General features: G+C 43.6%; 1 protein-coding gene across 2 annotated transcripts in view; it reads right to left on the bottom strand.

Moving 5' to 3' along the window:
• gbe1b (glucan (1,4-alpha-), branching enzyme 1b) overlaps positions 1–17,955 on the bottom strand; it is a 162,864-nt gene that overhangs the window by 81,999 nt on the left and 62,910 nt on the right. For both annotated transcript variants that reach the window (XM_007903568.2, XM_007903569.2), the window contains exons 6-7: positions 5,430–5,520; positions 2,847–3,056 (exon numbers count right to left, since the gene is read on the bottom strand). In XM_007903568.2, coding sequence (XP_007901759.1) covers positions 2,847–3,056; positions 5,430–5,520 — 301 coding nt within the window. The remainder of the gene's footprint in view (positions 1–2,846; positions 3,057–5,429; positions 5,521–17,955) is intronic.

Raw genomic sequence — 17,955 nt, 5'->3', positions numbered from 1 at the left:
AGGGATTTGAAGAGGGATTTTGATGAGTCAATATGGAGAAGTTATTTCCATTAGTCAATGAGTCAATGACTAGAGGGCATTCATTTAAGATCAACAAGCAAATGTAAATCCATATTTGTTTTCAATGGGTATCCAGATAAATATCTAACCAGGAGTTAACTACAAGGGTATGCAGAAAGAGCAGGTAAATGAGACTGAAAAACTGCTGTTTTTAAAGTCATCAAAAAACACGATGGGCAAAGGCTTTCTTCTGTACTGTATGGATTTCTATAACATAACATGTAGGAGCAGGAGTAGGCCATTCGGCCCTTCGAGCCTGCACCGCCATTCAATCATGGCTGATCTTCTAATCTAACTCCAGCTAATAACATATCCCTGCCTTATCCCCATATCCCTTAATCCCTTTTGCAATAACAAATCTATCTATCTCAGTCTTGAATATGTTCAAGGACTGAGCGTCAACAGCCCTTTGGGGTAGTGAGTTCCATACATTCACCACCCTTTGAGTGAAGAAGTTCTTCCTCAACTCAGTACGAAAGGGCTGGTCTCTGATTTTAAGGTTGTGACCCCTAGTTTTAGTTTCTCCAACCAGGGAAACAATCTCCCACTATCTACTCTATCATGCCTTTTGATGATCTTATAGGTTTCTATAAGATCCCTTCTAATTCTTCTATATTCTAGAGAATATAGGCCCAAATTGGTCAGCCTATCCTCGTAACTCATCCCCTTCATCTCTGGTACTAACCTAGTAAATCTACGCTGCACCCTCTCCAAGGCAAGTACATCCTTCCTTAAATAAGGAGACCAAAACTGCACACAGTATTCCAGGTGTGGTCTCACTAGGGCCCTATACAGTTGCAGCAAGACTTCCCTACTCTTATAATCTAATCCTTTCATAATGAATGCTAACATACCGTTCGTCTTCCTAATTGCTGCTGCACCTGCAGACTAACTTTCTGTGATTGTGTACAAGGACATCCAAGTCCCTCTGGACGCTAACACATTCCAATCTCTCCCCTTCTAAAAAATAACCCGCTCTACTGTTTTTGCTACCTAGGTGCATGACTTCGCACTTCCCTACATTATACTTCAGCTGCCACCTACCTGCCCAATCACCTAACCTTGCATTTAAAGATCAGTCATTTTAAAGATGAATCGGAGAAAGACTTAGCATTCTGTTATTTACAAAGACTATTGTTTTCAGCCGCTACGGGACTCTAACCTATTATGTCTCGCTGCATTTTTTTAATGGATTTGAGATCCTCCCTCTATATGAACATGTTTATGGCCATCTCCGCCTCCCCGCTGCTCTCACTTGCTTGGTGTAAACTGTTCTGAAACGTTATCTATGTGAAGAGGGTTATATAAATGTTAGTCATTGTGTCATGGACACTAACTCTAGCAGATCAACCCCTTCCCTCAAAGTATGAGTTAAAAGCTGTGGCTGAGATCAGCTAACTCAGCACACACGACAAAGTATGAAATCTGTGTCTGCAGAGCTGAGCACCAACACTCGGTGGTTTTATCAGCAGGAAACATTTTCTTACCTTCTTTTGAAATGCTTAAAATCAAACCACAGACTGCGAGCAGCAAAACAAAAGAAGTGACTAACCACTCATTAACTAACTTGGCATCCCATTAGAAGCTATCATCACTACAATACATTAAACGTCAAGCAAGCTTGAAAAATGTTTCATTTAAAAGAAATAATACATCTCCCTCCACCAAAAAGGTACCTTCTTCATCAAACGCTTTGATGAAGATCAAGCTTTGCAAACTCAATAGTAGGATTGATAGCTGGGGATTAACAAGGACAAAAAATGTTTCAGTTTGGAACATTTACCATTGAGGAAAAATTATTCCAATCTCAGCAAAAAAAGATGTTTTAAGAGGACAGAAGTTCAAGCAAACCGTTTCTCATTTCATTCCCCTCCTGAAAGTGCTTCATTTAAAAAATAAATCCATGTAAAGTATTCCTTGGGGAATTAATTAAAAGCGAGATACAAAGAATATCTTCAGATCGAACAGCAGGACTTGGGCTAAAATCCTGCAGACCAGTCAATTTGTGATAGTTATCACATAAATCAACTACGGCAGAAAAAGGGAGGAAGGAGAGGAGAAAATGAAAGGAGGGAAGAAGCAGTGTCACACCACACCGTACACTAAATGCAGAATACACTGCAGAATACACTCAGCGGGCACGCTGCCCACGGCGGCCACATTCCATCAACACATCCCATCCTTGCAACTTCCACCATTCAAAAGAAGAACACTGATGGCAACCCCACCTGTTTCCCTCCCCATCACTCAACAACCTAAACTGGAACATGTACCACAGGGTCAAAGCTATGGCAATCTCTACCCAGCATAATTGTTGAAGCACCTCACAACAAGGACTGCAGCAAATTTAAAGAATAGCACCCCCCCACCCAACCCAACCATCTTCTTTGCAAAACTTGGGATGGATACAAAGTTTACAGCAATGGAAACAGGCCATTTGACCCAACCAGTCCGTGGCAATGTTTATACTCCGTACCAGTATCCACCCACTCTTGTTACCTCCCTCATCCTTCTATTTCCTCTCTCAATCATGTGAAAGTCTAGCTTACTCTGATTGCATCTGCACTATCTGATTTAACCACCGCTTCAGGCAGCGAGTTCCACAATCTCACTACCCTCTGCATGAAGTAGTTTCTCCTGAATTCTCCTTCAGATCCCCTAGATCTTTTAGATCTTATATTTGTGTCAATAACTTAGCCACATCAGAAGAATAAGTTAAAAAGTGGTAGAGAGGGAGGAGTAAATTATTTTATAATGAGCCAAACAAGATATGTAAAGGCACTTACTGAGAGTAGTTGAAAAGCCGGCTGTCCCATAGTGTGTGAGTTCCACGGGATCCGGAATGGAAAAAGCAGGAGTCTGTTCCGTCAAATTCATTCAGTCCATCATCTGTGTTTGTCGAAGCGTGGCTGTGCACCACATCAAGCAGAACCACAATCCCCATTGAATGAGCGGTGTCCACTAACTGCTTCAGCTCATCGGGAGTCCCGTAGCGGCTGAAAACAATAGTCTTTGTAAATAACAGAATGCTAAGTCTTTCTCCGATTCATCTTTAAAATGACTGATCTTTAAATGCAAGATGGATCTTCACAGAGAAGCCATCCCAAGCAGGTTATTGTTGAATGAAATCATTACTCAAAAGAACATGCAGGGCTCAAAGCCAAGAACCATTTGAATTTTTTCTTACCAGCAGGGACTGATATTTCAGAGCATCTCGCAAACAATAAATAATTCCCCATATTTTCCCCCAACTAAACAATCATGCTTCCTCCGCAAATGATCAGTATGCTTTGGGTCTAATCCCAGCAGTGTTGCTGTGGGAAGATGGAATAGATCAAGAGTCAAGGCAGGAGGGGGAAAAGTACCTCCTCAAAACAAAGTCTCAACCTTCACTACAATTTCAGTTTTCCTTCAAAATATCCTTCATTTTAACTACAAGCATCCTCATAGTCAATGTGCCAAGGAGGGAAAAAAAACAGTTCTGATTGCTGTCCAGAGGTACGCGAACATTGACCCTAAAGCAGATGGAAAGTTTATAGGCCACCAGAAACAGCTTCAATTAGATTAGTGGTCCCATTGAAATAGCTGGAACCCATGGCAAAACTAATTTAGACTGTTGAAAATATAACCGTAGCCTAGCCTAAGCATTCTGAAGTAAACCACATGAGTGTTTCATCATCTGGATTATAAAAATCCTATAAAATAATATGAGATGAGTCAACTAGGTCTCATTAACTTAATGGCATAGTCTTTCAATAAATATTCTGAACATCTGCCAAACGTACTGATCCCAGCAGAACTGTGACAATAAGGGCTTCGCTGGATTGGGAGAATGGACTATACTCAGCTGCAGCATCCCATGCCAGTCATCAAGAGGTCAGCAGGAAATGTTTCTCAACACACTAACTTGTTGAGGCTGGTTAGACAACATCTGTAGGAGGCTGACATGTTCTTCTGTTGGTGGATGATGCAAGCAGACAAAATAATGGAAATGTTTAGCAGTCGGTCTCAAAACAGCTTGGCTTCAAAGCTCTGTGCTATGCAATGGTAGGTTGCAGGCTTGCACTCGTGATTCATACTGCAGTGTGTTGGAGCTTCAATACTTTACTCAATTTCAAGCCATTACCCAATGAGTATGTCAAGGGGAGAAAACATATCTTGTTCTTCATTGCAACCAAGTGTGAACAAATGGGTCTTGGTGTAGTTAGCAACAGAATATTAGAAATAACAATGTTTAAGATCTCTGGTACATGCACGAGTCAACTGGCCCCCATCTGAGCTTTAAACCTCCTTGATCCTATTTCCTACAGATTTGCTTTTAGAAAACAAAACAATCTATAATTGTGCTCAAAGCAAACACCAGCATTGTAATGAACCTTCTGATCACAAGGCGAGAGTGCCAGCAGCCAAACCAAACTGATTAGATCAATATATGGCATTAACAATACAAACTGAGGTGCAATAATAATAATCCTTGCATTTGATGTAGCACTTTTCACGTCTTCTAGACGACTCAAAGCGCTTCACAGAATATACTGAATTGAATTGACTGCATATTTGTGGATGAAACATGGCAGCCAATGAGCACAGCAGGGTCCCATTAACAGTCGTGGATTGAAGTGACCAATTTATTATTGTTTTTTTTTTCTTGAGGGATTACTATCAGGTGTGTGGAGTAAGGAAACTTGCCCAAGGTTTCGACCTGCCCGGAATTGAACCCAGGTCTCTCACTTGTGAGGTGAGTGCTCTAATCACTGAGTTACAGGATTCCACAAATGACAAATGACAATGAGTCCGCAATGACAAAACAGCGATCACCTTCATTAACACAACAGAGATTGGGATGAAGATGTCCCTTCAGCCCATGTGATCTCACCTACCCTATCGTCCTCCCATTGCTGCAAAGAGCTGTTTCTTAAATGTCTCCCAGTGTCCAGGCTTCAACCACCCTTCCTGGCAACCCTGCTCAAATTATTAAAGCACCTTAGATAATGAAATACTCACTGATGCTTGCCCTACACATATATAACCGAAATGTTAAACTGTCTACTTCTTCAGGAAGATGTTAAAAGATCCCCTGACATCATTTGAAAAGAGAAAGGAGTTTCTGCAGTGTCCTGGCCAACAAACCTCTAAATTAATTGGACATTTACTTCATGGCTGTTTGTAGGACCTTGCAGTGCACAATTTAGGTGCAGTGTTTGCCAATTAAGGATACCACAGTTGACAGCAATTACCTGTGAAAAGTTCGAGATGATCTGATTTTACATGCTTAATATTAAATACATGCTTAATATTAAATACAAGGATTTTTATAAAAAGAGACTATCGCTCATATGTATATATTCCATATTAAAAAAAATCCATACCTTGATGCAGCAAAGAAGCTGGTAATCTGATAACCAAAACTGGCATAATATGCATGCTCCATAATAGCCATCATTTGGATAGCATTATAACCTGCAAGAATAAAAAAAAGGCATGTTTTCATACCTTATTGCAACTAGGAAACAGATCACAGTATGTGTGCACAGCATTAATTATTGTAAGTTTCATTATCTCAATCACAACACAGATAAAGCCTATTGCACATACAGGATTGATTCTGCATTTATTATCCATTCTCTGACGATTTACAATAATATTGCACCACGGTATCAGTTACACAATGCCACCGTTCACACCTTAAACTGACAGATCAATATCAAAGACATGTTTTGCTTGCTCACATCATTTCCATTCCGTTTACGCACTTAAGTCAAATCACATTGGCAAATCTATTTTAACAGTTATTCTTCAAACATCTGTGCTCCTGCTCAACCTTCTTCTACCATTGGTCAAATTCTCTCATATAATACATAATAATCCTTACATTTGATATAGCAAGCCAGAATTATATCTGTAAAGCGCTTCACAGGATTTACTTTAAATCTTAGTGACTATGAAAATCCAATTTGCACACAGCAATCCCACAAAAAGCCATGAAGCAAATGATAAATTTATCAGGGGTATTTGACAGAACAGATGGAAAAACTCCACTCTCTTTTCATATACTGTATTAATATAATAATAATCCTTGCATTTGATATAGCACTTTTCATGTCTTCTAGATGTCTCAACGCGCTTCACAGACCATACTGTAAAGTGAACTGACTGTATATTTTGTGGGCAAAACGTGGCAGCCAATTACACACACCAGTATCCCATAAATTGTCGTGGAATGAGTGCAAATTATTATTTTATTTTATTATTTTTCTTGAGGGATTATTATCAGGCATGTGGATTAAGGAAACTTCCCAAGGTTTCACCCTGCCGGGAATTGAACCCAGGTCCCTTGCTTGTGAGGCGAGTGTGCTCTATCCACCGAGCTACAGCGCTCCAGGATATGCCAGGGTATTGCCATATGATCTTACAAAAGTCATACAACAGTCGACTAACAACCTGATTGGCGAATCGCTTTTCCAGAAGTAATAATTCCTTCAAAAAACTAAAATAATAATAAATTGGTCATTTCAATCCTCTGTTTTTGGGACGCTATTGTGCACAACAATTGGTTGCCACGTTTTGCCTACAAAATATACAGTCAATTCACTTTACAGTGTATTCTGTGAAGCGTTTTGAAACATCTCGAAGGCGTGAAAAGGGCTATATCAAATGCAAGGATTACTATTATCTTTAACATCTACCTGAACAGGCAGGCAAGAAGGATCTGATTGACACTACCTCCAAAAAAGAACTCCTACATCACTGTATTAGAGTCAGTCTAGACTGAGTTCAAAGCCCCAAAGCAGGGCTGGAACCTAATACATTCTGACTCGGGAGCAAGTGCTGGGGTTAGCTGCACTGTCATTGGTACCGAATTTGGATGAGACATTAAACTGAGGTCCCGTATGCCTAATCAGGTGAAAATATAGGACTGTGGGTATTCTTGAAGGATCAAACGGATCATATCCCATTCTTTGGCATATCCCAATCTCCCTTGTGACCCTTTGGGCCATTCCATTCACACTCTGAACGGCCAAAAAACATCCCCAAAGACTTTACATCAACACAATTTTTAATGAGAATACTTGTATACCCCAGGAGAAAAGAAAGATACAATCACTCATTCATCATTTGAACATACATTATTCCATCCAGAATTTAAACTAATGTCTTATTACCCACATTGAACAGACAGTTTACTCCATTATTAGTGGCATTGTGGTCAAGGACACTGTTGATAACAGCACAGCGAATCTGGTTTATTGGCTGGGGCAATAGAAAAGTGCGGACATATTTGCGGAAAAACTGCAGAGCGCTTTACGAATCCTGTGTGAAATTGCGGAGGTCATTGCTAAATTTTGCAGGGAAATTATAGGGGTTGATTGGTGCTTTTGAGGTATATTTTACTGCTACATTTTTCCACTTTTTTTGATAAAAACTAAAGATAAGGAAATAACACATATTAGATTGTTTTGCAAAAAAAAAATTGCTTCTTTAACAAAAACTGGATGGCCATTTTTTGTGGAAACGAGACACACCAGCGAGGCTACAGGAACTCACCCTGTCCTGCCTCTCAGGACCAGCACAGCACCCAGACACACAGACCCAGAGAGAGACACACACACTCAGAGACAGAGAGAGACACACACACACACACAGAGACAGAGTGAGAGAGACACACACACAGATGCACACATTCAGAGACACATACACTCATATACAGAGAGAGACACACACACACTCTCATAGACACAGAGACATACGCACTCAGAGAGAGACACACTCACAGACACAAACAGACATGCAAACACAGAGATGCACATTCACACAAAGACACACACATATATAGAAGAGACATAGATACACCCACAGAGACACACACACACACACAGACAATCACAACAGCGTGTGAGTGTAGCCCATTTTCCGCTTGCGCCGCACTGTGCTTGTGCATCCGGAGCCGCGAGCGGCCCGCGGGCCAGAAACTGCATTGATGGCGGGTTTGTAGCAGACGGGGTTGTTGTAGCGGGAAAGGTGCAGCCACATTTTTCTATTGGCCCAGCTTATCGGGAGGACTTGAAGGCGCAGACCAGTCACTGGGGGCAGGGGTTCTCCCAACTCAGCTCCTGTTAACCCTGCAAGCCAAAGCCCTAATGGGTAGCTGGTCAAGCTGGACAACAAGCTTGCCAGAGTTTAAACTCCAACAGTACCCAAATGTACACCCAAGCTGTCTCTTTCTACCTCTCAGCCTAATACAGCAACAACTTGCACTTATATAGCATCCTCCAAGCAGAGTAGTGTCTCAGAGCGCTCAACAGTGGCAGAGGAAAGTTTCAGTCGGGACGTGAAAGAGGGGAGAGAGGGGGCAAGGTGGAAGGCTGAGGAAGAGTGTTCCAGATTTTGGGGCGTAGTGGCTGAAAGCACGACCTCCAATGGCAGGGCGGAGGGTGCAAGGGACGAGCAGGAGACTGGTGGCAGTCGAGCGGAGGTGATGGTGGGTGGATTGAGGAGTGAGGAGGTCAGGGTGGTAGGGAGGTGCCAAGGAGTGACGCAATGTAGCCAAGGGAGTAATACTCTCTGGAATTAGGGAAGCAGGATGTGTCCCACCAGGGAGTGCGTGCATTCCATTCCAAAACACACAAATTTCCATGTGTAGGTGGTAGGCACGTCTCTCTGTCACAGGTGTGACAGGGAGCAAGAAATATCTTTTGTACATCAACAACATAAACTAGGGTATTTCACAAAGGATGAACATCAAAGTGTTTTCGGAGATAATATGAAGCACCAAGCAGGGAGGAAAATCAGGAAACTGAGTTGCATGTTTGGTATTTTATTACAATGTTCAGCCATTGTACCAGCCTCTGGCTGATGTGAAGACTATGATAGTAGGCCGAAGTGTGAAGTAAATTCTTTAATCAGGAGGGCTGAATATTTTTTTCAATTTATTTTGTGGGAAGGTGATGATGAAATGAAGGATTAGAAAAACACGTTTGTATCTCCACTGCCCGGAACGATGTATTGATGAAATAATGCAAGTAATTGAGGTTTTACAATTTTTAAAAAATAATATTTTCAAATGGATCCATTTGAATTCTTGGCTCAGATTCCATTTTATTTCCATTTGCGAAGTTCTGCTAGCACCGTCTAGCAACTTTTTCTAAAAATGACTTTGAACCGTATGGATTCTCCAAGGAGACTGACCTGCCACCACAATATTAAAACATTTATAATGGTGCTCCGTGCATACATTTGGAGCTACTTGAAAGGTTAACTTAATGCAAGATTTTAACTTTCATTATGTATGGTGACCTCCGCTTTAAAAAAGAGGGCAGTAAATGGGAGCACATCTCAGGAGATCCACCTCTAGATTGTTAAATAAAAGCATCCGAACATCTTGAATATTGAGAGCACATTTTAGTCCACATGTATAAATGTAATCGTAGAAAGGACTGTGAATGTATCCTGGGAATGAATGTATTTCAGCAACCAACGTCCTGCCGCAGGCTCATTTTCTTCCACAAGTCTCAACAGCAACAACGTATTTCAATATTTATTCCTTTTCTTGCTCTTTAAAGAAAATTTGTTTTATTTCAGGTGCTTGCGGAGGTGAAATGCAGCCATGTGTACTACCGAGGACTAACTGAACACCTGAATGAACTGGCTGCTGCACAGTGGCATGTTGGTTTGGTGTACGAGGTAGTGAAAATATTTTACTATTGGTTCAAAATACTAAAAAGAAAAAAACAGCCAACTTTTTAAAAANTATATAGGCATCATGTGAGTTCTAACCAAGAGATGACCGTGTAAGTCACATTACTTCCAATACTTCACACCGGCGATATACACATATGCTTTAGCATGAATATTCAATATTCAACAGCATTGCATTAGGAGTCAAAATCCTTGGAAGAAACACATGCATCACCCATTGCCCATCACGCAGGTTGTGTCTCAGATTTAAGGAGATAACCTGGAGTGAAGCTTAAACAAAGTTAGGGAAGCTTTACTTCCATCATTAGCACGTCAGCCTAATTTGCAAATCTCTTTCAGGCAAATTGCCTGAAATTGTTATTCTGAATTCTTACAATCCACAACACCACGCAGATGAAGAAAAGGTCAGACAACCCAACCCAATGAGGCTCTGATGATTTAGGAAGCAGATATACAAGTCGAGCCTGTCGGCAATAGCCCTGTGTCTATGACTCTGACTAAAAATTGTTTGACCTGCTCCCTTGACCCCATCCCTACCTCTCTCCTAATCTCCCTCTTGCCCCTCTACTCACAGACATCATAAATCTATCTCTGTCCACTGGTACCGTTCCCACCCCTTTAAAAACAGCCGTCATCATTCCTATCCTTAAAAAACCCTCCTTGGACCCATTCCTGTTCTCAAACTACCGCCCCATCTCCAACCTTCCTTTCCTCTCCAAGGTCCTGGAACAAGTTGTTGCTTCCCAGCTTCGCTCCTTCCTCTCCCACCACTCCCTTCACGGACCCCTCCAATCGCAATACAGAAACAGCCCTGGTCAAAATGACTAATGACATTCTGTCCATCTGCGACCAACTCTGCCTCCTCGACCTATCTGCTGCCTTTGATACCGTTAACCGCTCTATCCTCATCCAACGCTTTTCCTCTCACCTCAATCTTCACGGCTCTGTCCTTGAATGGTTCAGATCATACCTCTCACACCGCCTCCATTTCATCTCCACAAACAACTTCACGGCTAGCTCCCACACCGTCTCGTGCGGAGTTCCCCAGGGCTCTGTCCTTGGTGCCCTCCTTTTCAACCTCTATATGCTCCCTCTTGGTGACATCATCTGCAGACATGGGATCAACTTCCACACATATGTGGATGACACCCAATTCTACCTCTCTGCCTCCACCCTCGACTCCAGGACCACTGCTGTGCTGACAGAAAGTCTGTCAGACATCAAGTCCTGGATGAGAGCTAACTTTCTTCAGTTGAAACAAGACCGAGACCCTCCTGAGTGGCTCCCGTCAGCACCTCCACACCTCAGGCGTTGACAGCATCACCATCCAAGGATGCACACTCCACCTTGCTAAGCCAGTCGGGAACCTTGACGTCTTCTCTGACTCTCAACTATCTTTTCTACACCACATCTGTGCCATGACACGCTCTGCCTTCCCCCATCTCTGAAACATTGCCCGGCTCTGCCACTGTCTCACACCGCAGGCCGCCGAAACGCTCATACACGCATTCATAACAGTGAGGCTTGACTATGCAAACTCCTTGCTTGTCGGCCTCCCCAGCTCCTCCCTCCACAGGCTGCAGATCATCCAGAACTCTACAGTCCATGTCCTCTCCCGCACCAAGCGCTGTGACCCTATCACACCCAAACTTGCCCAACTCCATTGGCTTCCCATCACACAAAGGATACAGTTCAAGATCCTGGTCCTCATCTTCAAAGTCCTCCACGGCCTTGCTCCCCACTACCTTTCCAACTTCCTAACCCCCTACCAACCTGCCCGCTCCCTCCGCTCAGCGAGCTCCGGCCTGCTTAATGTCTCCCACCTCGCCCACCCTTCCTCTGGCAGGCTGACCTTCTGTCACTCTGCCCCTACCCTCTGGAACTCCATCCCACAGCCTTATCCCTTCCCTTGTCTCCTTCAAGACCCATCTCAAGTCCCTCCTCTTTGACCGTGCTTTCGATCACCCTGCTTCCCCCCCTACCCTCCCCAATCCCGAGCCTCAGCTCAGGTCCGAAACACTGACTGTCCAGCACCTTGGGACGTACTCCTGACGTGAAAGGCGCTCTACAAATGTAATTTTGTTGTTGTTGGTTCTGTTTGGAGCAGTCTGTCTGGACTTTGGTGAAGTGGCAACAACAATGTGCAGGAAAGCACCAATGCTGGTCTGCTGTTTGGACAGCTTTATTCCTATGTTCAGTGCGTTTGCATGTAATTTTAACCAGGCTTGGACTGGAGCCCTCTGTGATGGTAGAATTAAGTTAATAAAGTTAATAAAATAACACTGAACAAGATACTCCGGCTCATCTGATATTTTTCCTTTCAGAATACCTGCCTTTCCTTCCCCGTTACAATTTTTAGCTGATGCTTATTGCACCAGTGTTATGGAATCAAGTACCCTCTGGTAACGCAGCTGTTAATTTCCCCATGTGTAAAGAAATACATCCCGTTGTCAGTACTTAAACTGCTGACAAAAGAAAAGGTTACAAGCCATATCACTGAACCCGTGCCCTCTTATGTTGGCAAAGTCTTATTCTGGTTCTATGTTCTCAATCTGATTTAACACCTTGTAAACCTCTATTAAGTTCATTTTGAGACCTCCTCTTAGGGCTGAAGAGCTCTTTCTTATCCAGTTTCTCTTCGTAGCTCATTTCTCCAACACAGAATCAGCCTCTTGGCTTGCATCTGCAATGCACTGCTGTCATTATTAAGACCTCAACAACAGCTGCTGCTGCTCCATATTAATACGCTACTAATGCGTGTAGATCTAACACCAATGTTGTTAAATACATGAGAAATGACAGCCCTGCCAGAATCAATACCAACACTGTACTCAGAATCACCTCCACAAAGAAAAGGTTACAAGCCAATTCTTTACTAAATGCACAAATTAACTGGAACTATTTTAGATACCAGGACAGTTCAGCAACATGTTCCCAAGCCTACCACAAAGACACTATCTTGTGCTTTAGCTAAGTATCTTTTTGTGATCATCCAGACAATGAGCAGAGCATGACAAACATTGAAATGCGAAACATAGACTCCACAAACAGCACATTTTCCCACTGTTGCAATGTCTGAAAGAACACGAAAAAACCAATTCTATCCAGGAAAATTGAATTTGGCTATGGGGAAAGGATATTTTTTTAACCCCAGTCTTGCATCCACCAAGGGTAACACACGGTAATAATAATAATCCTTACATTCTATAATGTCAAAACCCAGGTCAGGCTTTGCATGGATCAGAAACAGTTCCTGCTACATTGTCCCACAAAATCCCTTACCCAATTTCCTACTATTCCAGACAAACCATTTCACAGTAGATCTTCATGTGGCAGAAATGAAAGCACAGAACGTTATCATTTAACCCGTGGAGGCCACTTTGTTACCAGCTTCCCTATCTGCACTGACTACTCTTTCCTCTTTGATTTTGTTTCTCATTAGATAATCATTCAATTACAATAACAACAAATTATGTTGGACAGTCTGGGGTTTGCACCAGAGCTGAGGGTTGGATTTGGGAGGGCTAAGAATGGGGGGAAAAAATGACTATGGTCTTGCTCCACCGGGGTCAAAGAGGAAGCTCTTGAAACAGACTTTGAAGGAGGCGAAAGAAGGGTCAAGGCGATAGACCTCTGGGATGGAGATCCAGATGTGACACACACGAAAAACTTCACCATGCTCAAGAGAGTGGGGACAGACAGACCGAAAGCCCCACTGTTGATGGTGGGACAGGCAGGGTGGGAGAATGTGAAGCAAGCTAGTACCTGCAGAGTGGAAGGAGTGAGCGCGTTGATAGGGTTTAAGGTCGCAGAGATAGGGTAGGGAAAGACAGTGGGGGGATTTAAAAGTGAGAACGAGGATCTTGAACTCAATCATCTGGGGGATGGGGAGCCAATGGAGCCGATAAGGAGCCAGTGAAGCCGTTGAGGATGAGAGTCATAGGCTCATGGAGCTTGGTGTAGGAGAGAACACGAACTGCAGAGTGCTGGACAATCTGCAGTTTGTGAAGGGAAGTCCAATGAGCAGAGAGTTGGTGAAGTCTAGCATGTGATGAAAGCATATTTAAGGGTCTCGGTGGCCTGAGGGAAGAGTTAATGACAGAGGCGGGGAATATTGTGGAGTTGGGGAAAGCTGAAAGGGTCAGAGCACGGATGTGGGGTTTAAAGGGCAGTTGAGAGTCAGACAAGACACTGAGGATCTGGACTGACTCCGTGAGGTGGAGTGTGCATCTGTGTAGATTGATGCTGAAGTGAGAAGGCGCTGACAGGAGCCAAGCAGAAGAGCCTCTGTCTTGTCAACATTCAACTCTAAAGTTAATTCTCATCCAGGATTTGCTATCCGACAGGCAATCGGTCAGAACAGCAATGGTCCTGGAGTCAAGGATGGAAGCAGAGAGAAGATGAGTGTCATTGGCATGCACGTGGAAGTTAGCCCCATGCCTTGGATGACATTGCCGATAGGGCGGAGATGTAGATATTAAAGAGAAGACTGAGGATAGAGCCCTGAGTAACACAGCATGTGATGGTGTGGGGGCAGGAGGAGAAGCCATTAGCAGATACGAAGCAGAGACGCTGGGGCAGGGATACCATGAGCTGAGTGGGAAGAATCCCTGCTCCCAGTCTGCTCCTCACCGAACCAGGTTGACTGGACATTCATCACTAGTGGCCTAGAGTTTGAAAGAGCTGTCTGGTTCAGGAACTAATTAATAATTAATACTGTGGCTCAGACTGTCACAGTAAGTTGATTCGATTCCAACATTTCGCTGCCAAGTGTGTCCCCTCTGGAGCCAGTTCAACTTCTGCATCCCCCCCCCCCTCCCCTGCCCTCACCCAAGAAAAATAGTCACCAGTTCGTCTGACAAGCACAGCTTTGGGACCTCATGAGGTGTACAGCCGGTACCAGGAACTCCCTGCAACCTTCCTGGTGAGCAGTACAGCTCAACATGAAATGTGTGAGAGCATTGCCACCTGTCCACAGCGCAGACACATATCCCTACCCACTGAGACAGGTTTCCACCAACTGGTGGTGCAGAGCTGCAGCAGCTCAAGCTATGCATTAATAATCCTCAGCAAGAATATAATTTGTCTAACTTCAAACTCCAATCTTGCTTTTACGCCTCTTGTTACCATTTCAAGGCCTTTTTGAGCGAGGACTGGGTACCAATTTGCGTCTAGTTATTAACAACTTGTTCTGTGAACTTGCATGCTCTCGGAACTGGGTCAAGACTGTCTAAACTCATTTCACGTAGGACTCGCACTGATGCCAGAGGGAAGACTTTTATCTCATTAGTTTTAAGATACATTTGAATCAAAGCTGAAAGAACAACATTTTAACCCAATGCACCATCCAGTCCCCAATGGAAAACATATTTATAGAAGAATTAAATACGGAGTATTTAATATGAAAGTAGCCTGAACGATGTTGATCTACTGAATATGAAGCACTGGCTCTATTGGAGGGGGAGGTATAATGCTTGTCACATGCCATATCAACGACTGTATCATATTGCTGGGCTTCTCCAGAGGCCAGGATCTAATAGAATAAAATATTTTCAGTTAAATTCTGCAGTACAATAGACAGCCAGTGACCTACCACAAGAGTAGGGCAAAAATATACCAGCACATGGCACCCAGCCACCAACGCCTAGCACCAAGTTTGAGGTATAGGCTTGATCTTGCTCCCCACGAAATCCCAAGTCTCAGCTACCATCAGATGCCAGATAATAATGTTTTTTTTGAGGTAGTGACTTTCATGTCGGGAGGGGTTTGAAAGCACTTGAAAGGATAGATTGTAAAGTGAAGTGACTGCATATTTTGTAGGTGAATGCCAATTTGCACAGAGCAATGTCCCACAAATAGCCAAGTGGTGAATGATGAATTTTATCTGAGGGATTATTGGCCAGGATACCAGGAGAAATAACCTTCTCCTTCTGAGTCATAAAAATGCTATCTTTAATGTTCACCTATAAAAGTAGATAGGACGTCTCATCTGAAGGACAGCACATCCAACAGTGCATCACACACCCAGCACTACCTTGGACTATCAGCCCAGAGTGTGAGTTTTGAAGTTTTACACTTACTTGCTTTCATGTGGAGAGAAGGAAAGGCAAATGGACGGAAAGGAATCAAGTGGACAAAAGAAATACTGGCCTGGTTACCTGTATTTATAATCGGAGTGCATATCAAGTAATCTAGGAATACACGAGAAACGCCATAAAAATCTCCACAAGCAACTCATCACTGGCTATATCACAGAATATTTTAAGCATTCTGCCTGGTACGTTACATTAGAAAAACACCTTCACAACATCCCAATTACAGAAACAATCTGCAATTATTAAGCAGCAACAAGAAGCTGGAGACAATACTTTAAAAACACAGAGACTTTGTTTTCATCACAATGAGACTTTATCACTGCTTCGAAACTGCTGTAATTGTTCTGGTTACTGCAGAGCCTTCATTTCAAGAAGCAAATTATTCATTTTAAAAAAAAAATCTTTCATGCAGCAGCTCGGCAATCCATCAGCACATCTCAGAGAAGGTGTGAGGAGGCACTGTGCATAATGAGAAGCTTCATTATGCCAGCCTATGTGCTTATGAACCGACTTCAAATAACGGACCCACTGGCAAGTGTCCCAACCAAATTCCAAGAACATTAGTACATTCCAAACGGCAGAAATTAAACACCGCCAACACTTCGCCCAAAATGGTTTGTTTTGAACTTATTAAATTTAGTCAAGTTTTCCAGCCCCTGCATGAGTGCCGTAATAAAATGACACAATACAACAACTTGCACTTACATAGCATCCTCCACGCAGGGTAGCGTCTCAGAGCGCAATACTGTGCAGAACTGCGCACGTAATGTTTACAGCACAGTAAAAGGACATTCGGTCCATCGGGTCTGTGCTGGTTCTAGCTCCTTCACTGGAGTTTTCTACACTAATCCTATTCCCCTGCTCTTTCCCCATAACCTGGGCCAATAGAAAAATGCGGCCACACTTTTTCTGTGGCATCCCCTATAAACGCCCCCCTCCACTACAAACAACCCCATCCACTACAAATGCCCCCTCTGCTACAAATGCGCCCCTCCATTGCAAACGCCCCCCTCCATTGCAAACGCCCCCCTCTGCTACAAACAAACCCTCCGTTACTTGGAATCCTGTAGCTCAGTGGTTAGAGCACTTGCCTCGCAAACAAGAGACCTGGGTTCAATTCCCAGCAGGTCGAAACCTTGGTCAAGTTTCCTAACTCCACACACCTGATAATAATCTCTCAAGAAAAACAAAAACAATAATAAATTGGTCACTTCATTCCATGACTGTTTGTGGGATGCTGCTGTGCGCAATTGGCTACTCTGTTTTGCCCACAAATATAGTCAATTCACTTTACAGTATATTCTGTGAAGCGCTTTGAGACGTCTCGAAGACATGGAAAGCACTATATCAAATGCAAGGATTATTATTGTTTTAGATTACAAACAAACCCTCCGCTACAGACAAACCCTCCGCTACAACCCCCCCATCCACTACACCCACCCCGCTACAAACACCACCCTCCGCTACACATGCCCCATCCACCACAAATACCCCCTCTGCTACATACACACACCCTTCTGGCTACAAACCCGTAAAAACCACGCTCCTGCTGGCTGTTCGCTCAATGCTGCGACTGTGAGCGGAGCAGCTCTGGAAGCGTATGCGCTGTGCGGTGCAAGCGTGAAATGGCTTTCACTCATCCCCAGGCCCCGCTGTTGAGATTGGGTTTGTGTGCCTCTCTCCTCGCTGTGTGTGTGTCTCCCCTCTGTATGTTTGTTTATGAGTGTCTCTGTCTCTCTCTCCCTTGTTTGCGAGTGTCTGTCTGTGAGCGTGTCTCTCTCCTGGTCTCCATTTCTGGTTGTGATGGATGGCCCCGAGAGGCAGGAGGTAGTGTTCTCCTGAAGCCTGCAGTCAGGACACTGGTGAGCTTGGCAAGCAATGCTGGTGTTTGGCAGATCTCGAGGCCTTCAAATGTAGTGTGGGGTGTAAACGGACCATTCAGCTCTTTGGACTGCTCTGGTGTTTCACATTCCACTTACAAGCGGCTCCAAGGCTGTCAATCACCTCGGAGACGTCGCTAATTGATGCCCTTCCCTTCCTATCAGAATGGCAATGAGAGGGAGAAGGCACCACCACCGTTCCACTGCTGGGCGGAAAGAGGTAA

Source organism: Callorhinchus milii, unplaced genomic scaffold, assembly GCF_018977255.1.
Source record: "Callorhinchus milii isolate IMCB2004 unplaced genomic scaffold, IMCB_Cmil_1.0 Scaffold4, whole genome shotgun sequence".
Classification (NCBI taxonomy): Eukaryota; Metazoa; Chordata; class Chondrichthyes; order Chimaeriformes; family Callorhinchidae; genus Callorhinchus; species Callorhinchus milii.
The sequence above is the reverse complement of the archived record's forward strand: the minus strand, read 5'-3'. Positions and strand labels throughout refer to the sequence as shown.